The sequence below is a fragment of the Piliocolobus tephrosceles genome, chromosome 13 (assembly GCF_002776525.5).
Source record: "Piliocolobus tephrosceles isolate RC106 chromosome 13, ASM277652v3, whole genome shotgun sequence".
In the NCBI taxonomy this organism is placed as follows: Eukaryota; Metazoa; Chordata; class Mammalia; order Primates; family Cercopithecidae; genus Piliocolobus; species Piliocolobus tephrosceles.
In genome coordinates this window covers 90,642,288-90,661,652 of record NC_045446.1, presented here as the reverse complement: position 1 = coordinate 90,661,652, position 19,365 = coordinate 90,642,288, and the positions used below count along the sequence as shown (strand labels likewise).

Genomic DNA, 19,365 nt, shown 5'->3' with positions numbered 1-19,365 from the left:
TGCAGGCGCAAAGCTCTTCATGTTATATAACCATGCAAGATGCATTAGGTGATCACTCACATGAGTGCGTGCTTGGCTTGGAGCCACTACTGTCTGTAAAAGGTATAACTACCCTGCTAATGCTCACACCCAGGCCCGCACCCATGGCTTGACTGAGCCCATGGCTTGCTTGCACCCACAACTCACTCATGCCCAGACAGAGAGTAAAGCCATATCAAAACTGTCTACGATCCCTCGAGCATTTTTTCCAGCTACCTGCCACTCATCCACCCACTCCCCTCGGTCCTCAGCTTGGGCTGGAACCTGACACTTGGTATAACACCCTCAGATATGCTATAATGGAGAACTGGGTCAGCAGTAATAGTTTAGACATTGTTATATCTCCAAGAAAACATAAAAATCTATAAAAGTCTATAAAAGCCAGATTGAACCAATGCAATTACATTTTATAAGTCAGATGATGACCCAACAATAACCTTACTTTTCCATTTGGATGACAGATGTAGGCTCTGTAAAGCCCTTTCTTAGTAACCTTCTGAACTGACATTTCATACAGAGTAGGAAACAAGTAGTAAAACATTACCACTTAACTGGGATATGAGCCACAGCAGATGACTTGGCCATATGCTTCTAGATCTGGCCACACCAAGAAAAATAAGAGTAGGATAAACATATATAGCCAAGTGATACCCAGCATTATACTACAAAAGCATGCAATAATCTAAGGACCATCACATCAGTTGTTTATGCTTGGAACTTACACTGAGAGAATCTTAATTTTTTGAACACTAAAAAAATCAAAGGTAGCATACTGACTGCTGTATCCAATGATAAATTTTAAGAACACTTTAATACATAACCAAAATAAGAAGCACAATCAGCTTGTGGTATGCCTAAACAATAAATACCGTATCAGCAAAACAGGCTGAGTTTTATTAAAAGTGACACCAACTCTCCCACCAGATACTTGGTGTCTTTGGTGGTAATTAATACCCTAACTGATAGGCCACCCACTCTGTCTGCAATACTGGTTTTATCTGCAACCACAAATTCTAGTTATTATTTTCTAGGAGCCACAACATCAAATAAGATTTTTCCACTCCATTTCTGGCTTCAGGCTCCACGGATGCTCACTTGCAAAGTCAATAAATGGCTTCCTATTAAATAAATCAACAGAAAAAAAGTCACAGTCCTACTGACGAATACTGGCATGTCACTGTAAATACAACTTAGTACTTGGAGGCCTATACCCTTCTTCTGATACTTCACAGTCCCTTGTAATCTAAAGCCTCACATAAAAAATACATGGAAATTTAGTTATCATTGAGGTATCTAAGTCTGGTTCTCCACAATGTCCTCCTTATGGTCAGATTTTGTTTTTTAATTGCCAAACACAAATCAAAGACAGAGTCATCTTGAGAACACACTCTGAAATCTTGCATTTACATTATTTAATTATATCTTATCATCAAGGCATCCCAATGAAGCCATGCAATCAGATGACTTAAGTTTAGTCAAATATGAGACATACCAAGTTGGAAGAGCTTACTAGACATTATTTGAGTAATTATAAAGTTATTTAATATCATAGCATAGTTCCTAATTAAGTATTAGGTATTAAGAAATGCACAGTCCACAAAAGAAAATGATAATAAAATTAAACTTTTATCAAGTTGAGAAGATACTCTGCATAGGGTTAGGGGAATCTCTGCCTCAGCACTTATCTATCTTGTCTATATTACAAGCACCTGTGCTGAATTTGGTCCCTCCAGCAATCAAACACTAATCCAGACTCTTCACAAGGCACATGTAAAGAATTCCTACTTTGGAATCCATTGGCTTACCACTGAGGGATTTCTTTATGTTTTCTCTTGTTCTTGTTTATCCTTTAACCATACTACCCAGACTCTTGGTAGGGGTTATGACACATAATCTAGTCTTTTAAATTCTCACTCAGTCCCTGTTCCCAGTGCCTCCCTCCATGCCTGGGTTCTGACATTGCACAGGTACCCAGGCACCAATCTGTGCTATACTTTAATCTTGTCTATCAATGTGGATCCTAACATTGCCTGCCAAACCACATTCGGGCTGAGATTCAGAACTTGTGACCAAGTCCTTAATCTTTCCTTCTCTTTTGGTCTAAGCGAATACTCTCATTTCTCTTAGCCTCATCAGTATAACAACTTATCTTAGTCTGTTTTCACACTGCTACAAAGAACTATGTGAGACTGGGTAATTTATAAAAAAAAGAGTTTTAATTGATTCACACTCCTACATGGCTGGGGAGGACTCAGGAAACTTACAATCATGGCAGAATATAAATGGGAAGCAGGTATGTCTTACATGGTGGCAGGAGAGAGAGTGCATATAGCGGAAACTGCCACTTTTAAACCAACAGACTTCATGAGAACTTCCTCACTATCACAAGAACAACATGAGGAAAACTGCCCCCATGATCCAATCACCTTTCTTGACACAGAGGGATTATAATTCCAGATGAGATTTGGGTGAAGACACAGAACCAAACCATATCACAGCTAGACTCAAAAGAAAGAAACCTTCTATAAGCCAGGGACTTGCCCCATAAGAGAAAGTGGCTGCTACTACTGCTCCAGATTGTTAGGATTACCTATGAAAATTAATGATAATTATGATGACTCCAGGGTGAAAGTCATAGTAGATTATGTGAATAATTCTAAGCTATATATCTAATAGTTTTTCCTTAGGATACTCTCCCAGAACTAGCTTAAGACAACTTAGTAATACCTACTCCGCAACTGCCAAACTATAAGGTAATTTGAGAGTTCAGGTATATATACTCATATATATACTAGGTTTATATATATGGTAGGTGTGTATATTTCACAAAAGGCCAAATTTTGGCAAACAGATACATGCAAACACAAAAAGGACAACCTTCATTTTCACACAATTTCAAAACTTAATTTCTGCTGTCTTTTCCCTGGACTTCTTCCCACTATCTTATTACTTCAAATGAATTGTATTTGAATTCTTCAGAAAACTTTACTGACATTTTTGTCAATGCGGTAAGTGTTGCTGTGCCTAATGAAGTCCTCAAGTCACAAATTTTGTTTTCTTTGCAAGCACACTTAGTATGCTCATGAAAATGAGGACCTGTGCAATTCTGATGTTGCCTTGTTTTGTTTTAATGATGTTGATTCTGTTTCCCAAAGTCAAAACCACCCCCAATTCAGAAACCATTTTCTGAATTTCCTCTACCAAGAGGCAGTGACATTACATATACTGTCTCATTTAATGTCCACATCATAATATGAGGTGAAGTAGGTATTATCTTGATTTCACAGAGGGAAACAAGGACGATCCATCAGCTTCAGAACTTGCCCTACAATCCCAGAGTTAGTAGGTGGAGAAGCAGGTATTTGATTTTGATTGTTTGATTCCAAAGTCTATTCTCTTCCAACAAACCATTATTGTCAAAGGGAAAAAATTAAAAAGTAGTGCCAGCCTGTATCCTACTACATTACAGGAGGAAAAGAACAGGCTTATCATCTTTAAAGGCAAACAGTTCCAGAGCTGTTTGTGCTCAAAAGTAATCGGGTGCCAAGTATCCTGACTGAAGGGGGATAATCAGTAATTTGCTGCTGACAAGCAACCACTTACACCTCGCACTGCCCCCATGTTTCCTGCCGTCAGGAACTGACCTCCCAGCACTCCTTCACATTCCGCAGGCTGAAGCACCCCATTCATGCTCTTCTGCACCCAAGCTCCTGCCACCACCCACCCCAGTGAAGCCTCAACATCCGCTTCCTTGCCCAGTGCTCTTTTCCACAACCTCTTAACCTCCAGTGACCTCTTCTCTGTAATTCACACACCCACAAGGACACTAAAAGTTCAAGCTATCTAACCCTTTTGCTTTTGCTTTTTGGCAATCCTTTTTTTCAACTCTAGTTCACTCCTAATCTTATTTCCCACAGTGGTTATCTACAAAGAATTACCGTCTTTCTCTCAAGAACCCAGCCCCAAGCTTCCCCTCAGTCTTACCAGATGGCCCGGCCTCCTGACTCTGTGAGAGAAGTTCAAGACTCTCTGATCAGCACTGTCTTTATTCATTCTCTTCAACTTGTCTCCTGTCTCAGAAAAGGGGCCCTCGTCCTCTGAAAAGCTAACAACTCAACAGTAAGCCTCTAATCTCATTTCTCTCTCTTCTCCCTCTCTCTTTCCCTCTCTGTTATTTTTATCATCACTCCTCCCTCCTCACAATGCTGTTTCTCCTTCTTCTTGGTCTGCAAACTAGCTCCAAACAAGGGCCCTACGATCCTAATGGGGCTATAGAAAGGAGGAGGAGATTTACCTGATACACTGCTAGCACCATGCAAAGCTCTTTAATGCTCACAACAACCCATGAGAAAGTCACATGTAAAATCCTCAAATCTATTGCCATTCGCCGCATTTTTCAGATAGGAAAACTGAAGTATACAGATTAAATAGCATGCATGGTCATAGAACTAATGACTTGCAGCACTAAATTTTGAATCCAAATTAGCTCATCTGAAATTTATACACTTTTCCACTACTATAGGTATAGCCCCACAGCACCATCCCCTCATCCTAAATTTAACACATTAAATTACCTCCAGGATATTTAATACTAAGGATTTTTTTTTTAATCTAAAGTTTAACACATGTCAAAACTAAATTCACGATTCTGTTCTACCCCTAGATGCCCTGGCACATAAGAATACATAAATGTGCTGGTAACATCATTCTCCTAGTAACATGAGCGAGGAATAATCTTCAGTCCTTCCTTCCATATACCCAATCACTAAATGCTGCTGATTTCTCTCCTCTACCCTTCTTTTATACCCATATAAGGATCTTACTTCATCTCTGCTGTCATATTACATTAGTTCCCCAGCTTCTGTGGCTCTAACTCATTGTATGTAGGGACGCCAGAATAAAATTCCTAGAGGGCACCTCTGATCATGTCATTATCCAGCTCAAAATCCTTAAATGGATTTTTTAAAAGGGTCCAAACTCCATACTGCAAATAACTTGAGGCCCTCATGATGTGGTCAGAAGGTACGTGCCTAAGTAACTTAGTCCAAGATGCTACTATTTCTAATCTCAAGCTTTGCACCTCGAAACTACTACACATTCCTGTAATTTTCCCATTTCCATGTATTTCTTTTACCTATATTTTCTGTCTGCATCATACCTAACCATCATACCTGACTCAGTTCAAATAACCTCCTCTATTTAGGCATCTTCTGATGTCCCCAGTTGGAAGTCTCTTCTCTGGCTCTGATACTCTCACAGCATTTTGTCCTTACTATACCTAAAAGCACTGGGCACATTCTCCTTAGCATTATACTGATTAGAAGTTATTTTTTGACCCCTCTTCTATTTTGTAAGTGTAACAAGAATACAAGATGATTTGATTCATGTTTGCATGAACCAGGAGATTCTTTGCACCCAGAAGACACTCATGATTGGTAGAGAAGTTTAGGGAATCCAAAGTCCACATCAGTATGAACTAAGTAAGTCATACCTTGTATATCATTATAATTTGGAAAGCGGTTTTCCTTTTCATCCCTGGGAAATTTGCACAGCATCGGCACTGGCTCATGAAAATCATCTCTTATTCTAAGATGTACACTTAAAACAAAACCTATTCTCAGCCTGTAAAGGACAAGGTGGCAAGAAATGACTAGGTTTCCCTACAAACAAGTGGCACTTACAGCCTTGGTGGCTACACTGGCATAACACTGGGAATCAGGGATCTGGTCATTCAAAAGGCACACTGTAGGAATAGACTAAAATGGTACAACCCTCCAACTGTGCCTTCTTCTGCATAGATCACAAGTCTACTGTTGATTTTTTGTTTTGTTTTGTTTTGAGACAGAGTCTCACTCTGTTGCCCAGGCTGGAGTGCAGTGGTACGATCTCGGGTCACTGCAGCCTCCACCTCCTGGGCTAAGGTGATCCTCCCACCTCAGCCTCTCAAGTAGCTGGGACTACAGGTGCACATCAACATGCCCGAATAATTTTTGTATTTTTAGTAGAGATGGGGTTTCCCCATATTCCTCAGGCTGGTCTCGAACTCCTGGGCTCAAGCAATCCACCCGCCTCGACCTACCAAAAGGCTGGGATTACAGGCGTGAGCCACCACGACCAGCCAAGACTAGTGTTTAAAGCAGTGATTTTCCACAGGCTGCATGAGACACCAAGGATCTCCGCAAAATTAAAGGATCCTAGGGCCACCACCCAGGGGAGTTTGCCTTAGTTCAGGCCTGGGGTGGAGCCCAGAAATCAAATTTCTAAGGCTCCCCACAGCTGTTTCTGATGCTAGGCAGTCTGGCAACTCCTGACTTTGGGAAATAAAATGCATGCTTTCTGTGAGGAATTAAAGATTTAAACTATATTTAAGTAGGAAAGTGTATATTTCAATAAGATTTGTAAGTATCATCTTTCCTTTCTTCCTTGAAGTTTATGTGTATTTCAATGGCAGAAATACTACTCTCAGCACTGAGATGTTATCTCTGAGTCCCAAAACTCAACCAGGACACCAAAGCTCTTCTCTCCACTGCCCCCTGAATCACAGCTCACCAACTATCCTGAATTCTATCCTTGACAAAGAAATTACTCCAAATTCACCCCCTTTTTTTAAGCCTCCTTTTCCTAGATAACTATCCAAGGTAAATGTTTCTTTTACTTCTTAGGCCTGTGATTCAACTCTATTCTTGTTTTCAAATTTCTCCCTCTCTACTCTGCTTCCTTTTCATCCCCAAATGTCTTCCTCCTTGCTCATATGTTTGTCCTTACTTTTTTGTCAATGAGTTCCATTAATTTCTGAGTGTCTATATCCTGCCTCCTAACTTACTTCTAACAGATACAATCTCCAGGGCTATTGCCTTTCTGGTCCAAACATTTTATGTCAAAATTGAAACTATATTTTTATTATTTCATTCACATTTTTAAAAGTGTTCTCTTGATGCATAAGGATTTTGTGATGCATGTAATCTCTGACTCACTGTGAACTAGCAAAGACTTCCATGTTATAATTCATCACATATATGGATGCTAGGAAACCTCCTAAAGCGCAACTGCAATCAAAAGCCTTCAGTGCTTTCTGAGAACCTGAAAATTAAACTCTAGACTACATAGCAAAGTGTTCGATAATATTCTCTGGTTCTCAATCCTTACACTCCAGCTAAGAAGATATCACATCCTGGTTTTCTTCAATATCACATATATCAAGGTAATGAAAACTCAAGTGTACAATCAGAGTAAGTATGCGCAAGCAGGAAAAGAAGTCCAATGATCCAGAGCAGGAGGACAAATAGAGAATTTGGAAAATTATCCAATGCCCTAAATGAATTAAAAAAAAAAAAAAAATCTACTGCTGGTGCAGCCAGTGTGCCTCAGAGATCACTTACTCCTTTTGCACCAAATGGTTTCAAATCCAGAATTAGGTCAGTATCTGTGGGATCATATAAATTTGATTAATGGAGAATAAACCAAGCTTCACTTCACATGCAGTTTGTTGTAACACCAACATCTTTAAATTACAGATATCTATATATTAAAAGTATTACAGAAAAATATCTGAATAATCGTGACTCCTTGTATCTCCGTAGCACCTGTCGTAGTTTAATATATAGTGAACTTACGTCTTTTATCATCTAACTTCTCTGACAAGAATACAAAACCCTGGCCGGGCGCAGTGACTCAAGCCTGTAATCCCAGCACTTTGGGAGGCCAAGACGGGCGGATCACGAGGTCAGGAGATCGAGACCATCCTGGCTAACACGGTGAAACCTCGTCTCTACTAAAAAGTACAAAAAAAAAAACTTGCCAGGCGAGGTGGCAGGCGCCTGTAGTCCCAGCTACTCAGGAAGCTGAGGCAGGAGAACGGCATAAACCCGGGAGGAGGAGCTTGCAGTGAGCTGAGATCCGGCCACTGCCCTCCAGCCTAGGCGACAGAGCGAGACTCCGTCTCAAAAAAAAGAATACAAACTCCCTTGGGGTGAGGATTTATTTCTGTTTTGCACAATGGTGTATCTTCAGCACCCAACATGGCACCTGACAAATTCTTGGTGCTTGGTAAATACTTACTGAGTGAATGAACAAGTAACCTCAAAGTCAAAGTAGACAACCTAAGAGCCAGTTATCAAGGTTCTGGTACCCACGTGACTTCAGAAAATCTTTTCACCCCTGTGTGAAACATCAGCATTATCTCCCACGCTCACCAAAGTCTCTTTCTACTCCACTATACTAAATTTGTGATTTGCGAAACCAAGCCAACATTTCTAAGTCAGAAGTAGCATTTTCTGATCATTCAGAAAAAAAAAAAAAAAAAAAAAAATAGCTCATGTCGTTCCTCCCCACCCTCACATGTACATAAAGAAAGTTAAGAGAAAGATCCTAGAACTATAGAAATGCAACTCCCAGAGAGAAAGAGGTAAACTACTCCACACCAAGAAAATACCTATGGTACAATACCATCCTCAAAGGCTATTTTAAAGCTGATGAAGAATTTATATTACAGTATATTCAACATAAGGTAGAGAAACTCCACAAAGAAAACTAGGAAAATACCAAAAAAACAGGGCCAGTGGCCTGAACTTTGAGAAATGATCTATTACTAGTGACTTCTTTCCAATTAATGAAAGTGCAAGCTGTGCACATAACACTCACAAGGGCCATCACTTATTTTTCTAGAGTCTGATGTTAACCAATAGGCACCCAACAATGCCTAGTCTATCTTGACTATGTTCTCTTAGCATAATAAGCTTTGTTTTTACACCATTCAAAACAATTGTGACTTCACTGTCATTGGTTGTTTAATGTTGGTGTCTTCCAAAAAAAATTTAAACTACCTGCGCCACTCATTGTGGCTTAGATCTGGTTGATACTTGAGTATTTACTGAATAAATGAGTTGTACAACCAGAAAATGCAGGCACAGACAAGTTTAACAGAGAGGCAAGAGAAAGCTACAAAGCCGGTTTCTGACTGTAATCCCTATCGGCCTTTGGCTTTAACAATGTCGTTCTTACAGAAAGCAAAAAACCTATCGTATTATTAGTCTTCAATAACACTCCACCATGCTTCATAGAGTGGATCCTGGGTGGGTCAGGTGGACCAGCTTCATCACTGTTCTGCCCATATCCACAAATGCGCCAGCAATATTGCTTTTGGGGTTACCAATACGTTTTAGAATATGTTAATTCAAAACTATAAAACTTGCAAATAATTAGGATCAAGTATATATTTCTGCATCCCAAATTAACATGTGTCATAGCATTTATTCCACTATCTAATTATTTTGTTGAGATTATTTTTCACTAACCATAGATAAAAGTCCTCCTTGACTCTCTATCCACCTCCCTGAAATAAGACTTTTTTAAAGTCATGTTATGTTAAAAGAGGGGTATTGTTACCATCTTATCCTTTAGTTTGTATACTCCATGAGGCAAAATTTGGACCACCTTTTTCATAAGCACAGTTCTTGTCACATAACATGTAGTCAGTAAATATTGAACAAATGTAAAAAGAGAATAAATTTTTAGCTCGGGTTTTAAATTTATTTTAATATTTATAAATATTTTTTAAACTTTTTTTTTTTTTTTAATTTTTGAGATGGAGTCTCACTCTGTCCCCCAGGCTAGAGTGCAGTGGTGCAATCTCGGCTCACTGCAACCTCTGACTCCCAAGTTCAAGTAATTTTCCTGCCTCAAACTCCCAAGTAGCTGAGACTACAGGCACACACCACCACGCCTGGCTAAATTTTCTATTTTTAGTAGAGACAGGGTTTCACCATGTTGACCAGGCAGGTCTCGAACTCCTGACTTCAGGTAATACACCTGCCTCGGCCTCCCAAAGTGCTGGGATTACAGGTGTGAGCCACCATGCCCAGCCAAAAACTTGTTCTAAATGATTCTAAAGTACATGTAAAAACTACATATGTATGCGCATGTGTGTAAACATATGACCTATTACCCTCTGAAAATTTAGATGAGCATACTGAAAAGACCATAGCAGATATAGTCAAGTAAGTACATATATATATATAGTTATATATATATGGGTTTTTTTGTTTGTTTGTTTGTTTGAGATGCAGTTTCACTCTTGTTGCCCAGGCTAGAGTGCCATGGAGCAATCTCGGCTCACTGCAACCTCCGCCTCCCAGGTTCAAGCAATTCTCCTGCCTCAGCTTCCCGAGTAGCTGGGATTATGGGCATGTGCCACAAGCCCAGCTAATTTTGTATTTTTAGTAGAGACAGCTTTGTATTTTTAGTTTCTCCATGTTGGTCAGGCTGCTCTCGAACTCCTGACCTCAGGTGATCCACATGCCTCTGCTTCCCAAAGTGCTGGGATTACAGGCGTGAGCCACCACGCCCAGCCAATGCATATATTATTTTTCACGTAAGGCTCTAAAATTCTATTTACCCTAAAGTGATTCATTTCTGTAAAAGTTTAATAGGTTTTGCAGGGGGCGTTATTCACTCAACAAATATTTATTAAATCTTTGCTACAAATAAAGCCCTAAAGTACTATGAAGGAACAGGAATACCAGTAAAACTGTCAGACCTCAAAGAGCATATAATTTGCTACAGGTAATAAGCAAGTGAGCCTTCTGTACAAAAGACTGGGCTATTTTTTGTTGGGCAGAACAAAGTCACAAAAAAAGAAATGAGGTTTTAGGGGATTAATGTCTATCAATAAGTTAAAAGTTAAATGTCTTTCTAGGCTTGTGACATGATAAGATTTCAGGTTGTTTTTTACTCAAAGCCTGAAACATGAAGCACCTAAGGAAATTAAGTCAAATAAAGCACTTCAAAATACACAGCTAATATGATAAAAGTCTCTCTCTCGAGTAGCATGTTTTCTTTAAGAGAGGAACACCACCTGAAATGTGCAACTTTCCCAGCTGCTTCAATCATTAATTGTGGGTGGTTTCTGTGTGGGTACAAAAATAAGGGTGGTTTAAAAGAAAAAAAAAGGAAAACAATAATACAATTGTCCAACTGAGAGCTATTAAAAAGTAAAATATGCTTCCTCTGCAGAGTTAAAAAGAAAATGTTATTTGTATAAACAATTTAGGCATTTAGAAATGTTCCATTTTAATATACAACTTCCTGATTTATATAACCACATTTAAGTGGTTGTAATGAGGATCTGTAAAAACTGATGGATATTGTTTTTGATTTAGCAAATGAGAAGGTAGTTTACTTCCTTGAATTTAATCAAGTATCACAGGTCTCTTTTAGAAGAGTTCAGTTGTGGTTGATAATGGCATTGCCTTTGGTTTAGAAATTTTTCCTAAAAATGTCCAAGAAGAATCTCATGGCTACAAACAGCTTTACCTTTTCTTTCTTTCTTTTTTTTTTTTTTTAAAGAGACAGGGTCTCAACATGTTACCCGGGCTGCAGTACGGTGGTGTGATCATAGCTTAATGTAACCTCAACTTCTGGGCTCAAGGGATCCTCCAGCCTCAGCCTCCTGCGTAGCTAGGTCTTTAGGTGCGTGCCACCATGCCTGGCTAAATTTTTACTTTTTATAGAACTGGGGCCTCATCCAGGCTGGCCTGGGACTCCTGGTCTCAAGCATTCCTCCCGCCATGACCTCTGCAAGCACTAGGATTATAGATGTGAGCTAACACATCTGCCCAGTTCTACCTTTTGTATCACAATATCACTAGACAAATATTAAGAGTAAACTGTAAAAATGCATATTTGTAGCTCACGACCAAATTCTGAAGAAAATTTTCACAGAAGCATTTTCAATAATTTAATCATTGAATTAGTTTAAGTCAAAAAAGAAAATAGGCCCTTTTGCAACAAAAATTATTAATGATCTTTTGAATGTATTTTCTGCATTTATTATGGCAGTTATGATTTTTAACCTGAAACAAAGGCAATTATCTCTCAAAGGGTTTCCATACTATAGAGGAATCCTTTCAAAATACATAAAGTAAATTGTTTCCCATACTTCCCACCCTAGACTACATTCTTATTTCTCATTTGGGAAACAGAATCAAATATTACCTTTCCATTTGACCTAACAGGTGCATCTTCAAAGTAAGTGAAAATGTTATGCCTTTTCTACACAGTCACTCTTCTGACAAAGAAACTGAAGGAGATTTTCCAGCCACTCCCTTGAAAAAATTCTTCTTGACACCCTCAAATCAGGTATCCAAGATCACTCTCAGGTTTCTATCTACAAATCAAGGTGAGTCACCTCACCACAGTAACTCACTGATGCACACCCAGCCTCAGAGAGGTAACAAACAATAAATATTTGCACCTTGGCAAAGCACTGCCAGCACAGGAAGACAGAGTAAAGCTCCTGTGTCTTGAATTGTCACTATTTTAACCTCCTATACCTTCACCTTTCAACACATTCTCCTAAAGACAGAACAAGAAAATGTCAGGTACACCTCAGCCAATGCTGCACACAAAACTTGGTTCAGGTTTGAGCTCTCATCCATCGATCAGTACATATACAATTTGTACAAATATTTTCATACAAAATTTTCTTTTTAAAAATGCAACATGCTCTTCCTGCTTTTTTTTTTTTTTTTTTTTTTTTGAGACAGAGTTTCGCTTTGTTGGCCAGGTTGGAGTGCAATGGTGAATTCTTAGCTCACTGCAACTTCCACCTCCCGGGTTCAAGCAGTTCTCCTGCCTCAGCTTCCCGAGTAGCTGGGATTACAGGCTTGTGCCATCACGCCCAGCTCATCTTTGTATTTTTAGAAGAGATGGGTTTTCGCCATGTTGACCAGGCTGGTCTTGAACTCCTGACCTCAGGTGATCTGCCGGTCTAGGCCTCCGAAAGTGCTGCTGCTGGGATTACAGGCATGAGCCACCATGCCTGGCTGATGCTAACTATTAAGCACTGTCCTTGTTGCTATGTCTGCATATCTACATTCAAAATGGAATAAACAAGGGACCAGCAATACACTAGTTATGTCAGAAACAGCTGGGGGACTGTTAAAAAATGCAGTTTGATTCGAACTACCTAATTGACTGATTCATTTCTCCACTCAGAATTTGGAGCTATTACCTTAGTTGACAAATGGTAGTGTATTGCCTGTCACTACCACAGGAATTTTCTGTTTAGGTGTGTCTAAAGGAATGAAGTCTCCACCAAAAATATTTACTAGCAAAGTGACTCTCCTTCTTGGTAAATGTTTAATCTCTTGAGTCCAAAGCTCATACTGTTCAAGACTTTCCTCAGAGTCTAGGTCATCATACAACATCACTAACCAAGCTGTTTATGCACAATTGCAACTGGACTTTCCAACGGTTTCTAAGATTACATAGAATGAATAAACTTTGTCTCATATTAATGACTAACATTTTTATTGGCGCTAGTTCAGTTTGACTAACAATATCTAACTTTTTTTTTTTTTTTTGAAATGGAGTTTTGCTCTTGTTGCCCAGGCTTGAGTGCAATGGCGCGATCTCAGCTCACCGCAAACACCCCTTCCCAGGTTCAAGCTATTCTCCTGCTTCAGCCTCCCAAGTAGCTGGGTGATTACAGGCATTTGCCACCACGCCCAGCTAATTTTGTATTTTTCGTAGAGATGGGGTTTCACCATATTGGTCAGGCTGGTCTCGAACTCCCAACCTCAGGTGATCCACCTGCCTCGGCCTCCCAAAGTGCTAGGATTACAAGAGTGAGCCACTGAACCCGGCCACAATATCTAAATTTTTAAAAAACCTAGAGGTCTTCTTATTTTTAATCTTTGATTTAAAATGATTTCAAATTATGAGTACTAAATACAAAAACAAAATAGAGTAACTTGCATACTCCAGCTTTGGTGTGGATAAAAATTCTCAAGGGATGTGCTAAGACTTACAGTCTTTTATTATCCTATATACTAATGTGCTAAATCAATGTAGCTAAACAACCCATCTCATAGGCAGGTTCATAGTAGTATCTTTGGACATCCAGCCGTTTAAACTAACCCACCATAAACAGTGTTTTCAAAAGAATACGATTTTAGTTTCTGCACAAATAACCTTTTATTTCCTATCAGTAAAGTTTTAAGGCTGGACAAATAACTCATGTTGGAACATTATCAATTCCCATGCAAGAGTGTGCTCCAGGACTGATGCAATGAGTATTGTTTTTGTATTTACATACATATTACTTTGTGTAATTATAGTTACATAATGGTACCATTTGTATTTGATCTACCCCTATAAATGTATGATATGAGAGGTGGCTTGAATCTATCTTATACCAGTTTATAGTCACTTTCCTCCCCTCCATCACCGATTTCTGAGCCCCACGTGTCTAGCACCGTACTCCTAACTCAATGTCTTCCTTAGTTCAAAACACCAAAGCCAAATACAAAGTGGGCAGTTAGTGCAGCTGTGGGAAGTTAAGTGGATGGGCTCAATAGGCCACTTCCCACTCACCGAGCACTGCAGTGAGCAGATGAAAGGGAAAAGGCTAAAGCTCACCTGCAGCTCATTTATCCTTAGAGAACGGAGGGCAATGGCCTCTTGATGCTCTTCAATGAAAAGGGAGGTGCTAAAAAAAAAAAAAGTACAGGACACTACCCTGCTTGGGACTTCAGTCCTGACCTACTCTCTGAGCCACAGGAATTCCCCACTGGGTCTTGAACAACGAATTCCATTTTGCCTCCTTCCAAGCCAGCGGTGTGTCACTGGCACAAAAGAAAACAAAACAAAAAACCCAGCAAGCACAGGCCAAAAGGGTAGGGGCAGAGGGAACTGGTAAAGGGTTGGGGCAGATGTACAGGCCAGAAATGGGCCTACACATCAAACACACTCCCAGAACAACTTTCATAATTAGGCAATTACACTGATATAGTAACACCACCTTCTCTTCCTTACTTTGCCCCAAACCTTTTTTTCATCCTCTTCCACTGTCAGCACAATGAAAGCAGACACCTTTATTCATCTTCCTATTGCCTTCCTACCCATTCCCACCACACCTTACATACAGAAAGCCCGCCAATGTCTTACTTTTCAAGTCCTTTTGCACTGACATGACCCACATACAGAAGATGAGCTTCTTTGTAAGTCACAGGATTTTGTGGCTATGTCATCGGTAGGTCTCAAGCCTACTCCAGCTGAGAGTGTGGTGGGGCTATTGCTCGCTGCTCAGAGTCACAGCTGTCCCTACCTCATTCCCCTTTCATTAAATCAGAGCAACAACGAAGTCGTTGGAACTCAGGCTTCAACAAGGCAAAGACAGCGGAAACGCTGTACCTTCCCACGTAGAACTGAAGCCAGTGAAGGACGGTAAGCGTGATCCTTGTGCTCCACCCACTCCAGACACACACGTTAGTCCCAGGGATACATTTTCCAGTTCCTTGTCCTTGGTAGAACAGCTTGGGATAATCTCATAATCTTCCATGTCAGCAATGATTCTTCAGAGCCTCTTTCTACTACTTCTTTATTATCTACACAATTTATTTTTAACTGTTGAGAGTGTATGTAGGAGCTCAGGTAAAAGGTAAAAAGTGTTGAATAGGATATTGAAACATATTTATATTTTTATATGTTTAATATATGTTCCAGAAATATTTTATACTTATAAGTCATTTTGCTCTAAGTTTTCCTAATAGCATTGCTATTTAAATCAGATTCCCAGTGCAAAGGGGTTAAATAAGTCTCCTGATTTAAAATTAGCAAGCAACATTATATCTACTTGTGTAGATTCTTCATCTCCTGATCTCCAACCTGAGATTTAACTTCTCAAAGCCCATATAGCATTAGAATGTAATGTAATATTCATTGCTTGTAAGCCTTCACCTGCTGATCAATTCACACCTCTCGAATCTAATCTGCAACAGCTGCACAACAATGTTCAATTAGCCAAAGTGGAAAGAGTCAAACAAGCCACTGTTGAGCTATCAAGTTCACTACAACTTGGGGAAATTATCTAACACCTGCCTAGAAGGTTGCAAGCACAGTGATTAAAAACCCTACATCTGCAGTTACTACATGCATGTGTGACTTCAAGATGACTTTTAAGTAAGAAGCTTAATGGAAATGGAAACATACAGAAAGATGTTTACTGTACTCTTAACAATAACGGGTAAAGGGTCAACCAGAAGTAACCTGAACATACTATAGGGATTATTTCATAAATTCATGTATATCAACCTGATGAAATAAATTCATGAAGTCATTAAAATTATATCATCTGTGGAAACCCAGGAGTATTTGCTATAATCCTCTTTCCAAAGAAAAAAATACCAGATTATATATATCATTGTATTAGAAAAATATGTATATAAGTGAAAAAAATTAAAGTTTATAAGGGAAATTATGTCATTTATTCAACAATTTCTCTGAGGGTCTACTGTGAGGATCTGGGTCAAGTGCTAAGGCCAAAAGGTTAAAAAAGAAAAAAATCTGACTTCTGCCTCCATGGAATTTATACCTTAATATAACTAAGTGAAGGCTGGACACGGTGGTTCACACCTGTAATCCCAGCATTTTGGGAGGCCAAGGCAGGTGGATCACCTGAGGTCAGGAGATCGAGACCAGCTTGGCCAACATGGGGAAACCCCATCTCTAATAAAAATACAAAAATTAGTTAGGTATGGTGGCATCCGCCTATAATCCCAGTTACTCAGGAGGCTAAGGCACGAGAATCACTCGAACACGGGAGGCGGAGATTGCAGTGAGCTGAGATCATGCCACTGCACTCCAGCCTAGGTGACAGAGCAAGACTCTGTCTCAAAATAAATAAACAACTAAGTGAAAATAACTGTTACATAAATATGTGGGTGTAGCTTTTCTAAATAATAATGCTAACATATTTGTATTTTAGTAATATAATCTAGGCTTTTACCTGGCTAAGTGTATACTACAAAGCCTATGTTGAGGACCAGACATTTATAACACAAATGTCAAGAAATGACAAGCAAAATGACCACTATTGTTCCAAATGTTGGCAGTGCATGATCCCTAATGCTGCCCTTCCCCAGCTCTCCTGTGAGGAGGAAGATGTCATGCATGTGGGAGGGCTCGCCCTTATTCCTGGAGGCACTTTATACCTTAGGCAAGTGACAGGCATGGCTGGGACCATCTTTCATCACAAAACTGAGGGCTGAAGGAGACCAGCCACTCCACCCTCCCCTCAAATTAACTAACACTCCTAAAAAAGCAAGCAAAGAGAGTGACCACTTGGCATGTATCTGCTCAGAAAGACTGCCAATATGATCACAATGATGTATGTATCGTGTAAATTTCATATGCAGAGAGCTTGTCTAAGGACTCTGTACCTTGCCCAGAGATTTCTCCAAAAGGAGCTCTTGTGAATGCAGGCAAGCTAAAGCCACACATTGAAGCCGAAACTCATTCAGCTTAACTTCTCCTGAGAGCCTTTTTTTGTGGGGGTAACATTGCCCTTTTGTTTCACAGTGAGGTCTGTGCTAGGACTTGCTGCTTAGATAGTCAAAGCTAATAAAATATACTGTCTAGAAATACAGACATAACTGGTAGAACTATAGAAGAAAAAGAAAGGGCAGAGGAAGAAGAGGAATGTGATTGTGGAAAGGTATGAAGGGGATTATAAATCCCAGCTTCTCAGAGCATGGTCCATGGACTAGGAGCATGGACATCACCTTCAAATCTATTGGAAATGAGAATCTTACATGCAACCCAAGACCTGCAATTAATAAGATTTCCAGCTGGGCACGGTGGCTCACACCTGTAATTCCAGCACTTTGGGAGGCTAAGGTGGGTGGATCATGAGGTCAGGAATTCAAGACCACCCTGACCAACGTAGTGAAACGCCATCTCTACTAAAAATACAAAAACAAAATTAGCTGGGCATGGTGGTGGGCACCTGTAATCCCAGCTACTTGGGAGGCTGAGGCAAGAAAATTGCTTGAATGTGGGAGGCAGAGGTTGCAGTGAGGTGAGATCGCACCACGGCACTCCAGCCTGGGTGACAGAGCAAGACTCTGTCTCCCAAAAAACAAAAAGAAAAAAAAAAAAAAAGAAATTTCCAGGTGTTTCCTATAGACATTAAAGTTTGGGAGTCACTGTTCTCAGCGTTTGTAATATCGTATTTTTATACCCGGAAGTAGGGTACACTTAGTAATATCCTCTAAAATATACATACATATTTTATATACTCTTTTCATTAAATGACCTATCTGGAATCCAGCCTATGAAGGGACCACACATCTACAAACTGGAAAATGGAGGGGTCTTTAAAAGATGGCGGTGGAGGGAGTTACAAGAATCAGACCTTCAAACAATAGAAAGTCAGAGACAGATAAAACTTCAGAGATCATATAACATGACCTCTTCATTTTATGGGAGATGAATCCTTCTGATTCAGAAAGGAGCATGCTTTCCCCAGAGACAGATTGCCAAATTACTGAGGCAACGTCAGATTAGGGTTCAAGTCTCCTGATTCCCGGTAATGTTCTGCATCCTGCAAGAACACGGGTTTAGGGAATCGTGACTGATTTGTTTTCTTTAAAAACAAATATTCAAGTTAAAAAAGAAACCAGTATGAAGAAAAAAATAGTAAGGTAATTTTTTAAACCATTTTGCCTGGTAAATTTAATAGTAGATACCTAATATATATTTGTTTGAATGAATAATTAAAAGCAGGGATGACCTGAGTTATAGAATGATTCAGTCATTTCCTTATGGGGGGAAAAAAAACAGAGCTTCGATTTTAAGCAATTTATAATATTTTCTTTAGGCCAGGCACGGTGACTCACGCCACTAATCCCAACACTTTGGGAGGTCGAGGCAGGTGGATCACCTGAGGTCAGGAGTTCGAGACCACGCTGACCAAAATGGTGAAATCCTGTCTCTACTAAAAATACAAAAATTAGCTTGGCATGGTGGCAGGTGCCTGTAATCCCAGCTACTCAGGAGGCTGAGGCAGGAGAACCACTTGAACCCAGGAGGCAGAGGTTGCAGTGAGTCAAGATTGCACCACTGCATTCCAGCCTGGGCGACGGAGCGAGGCTCTGTCTCCAAAAAAAAAAAAAAATTCTTCCATAGAAGCCCAAAATCACCCTTATAGTATTGTCAAAGTCAGAAAATATTTTAGATGTTTATTATTTAGGTGTGTGTCTATTTGATTTCAGTAAAATAAATATTAGAAGTAGAACTTTCTAAAACAGTAGTACTTACCAATACTAATTTCATCATCTGTTTCAGCATCACCAATACATTCAAACTGGAAATCTTGTAATGACTGGGAAAATTTCTGCACTGCCATAGACAGATCTGCAATTAAAAGTTAAGCAAAAAATCCATAAGGTGAGGTTCCATTGAATCCTGATGAGTTTCCAAATATAACATTATATAACTTTGATTTTGTATTATATTAACCAGAATCCTTTGAAATACCAGTTTGAC

At 39.6% G+C, this 19,365-nt stretch overlaps 1 protein-coding gene across 1 annotated transcript in view; it reads right to left on the bottom strand.

Moving 5' to 3' along the window:
* ARHGAP42 (Rho GTPase activating protein 42) overlaps positions 1 to 19,365 on the bottom strand; it is a 321,711-nt gene that overhangs the window by 217,644 nt on the left and 84,702 nt on the right. The window contains exon 2 of the mRNA XM_023208003.2: positions 19,138 to 19,233. Coding sequence (XP_023063771.1) covers positions 19,138 to 19,233 — 96 coding nt within the window. The remainder of the gene's footprint in view (positions 1 to 19,137; positions 19,234 to 19,365) is intronic.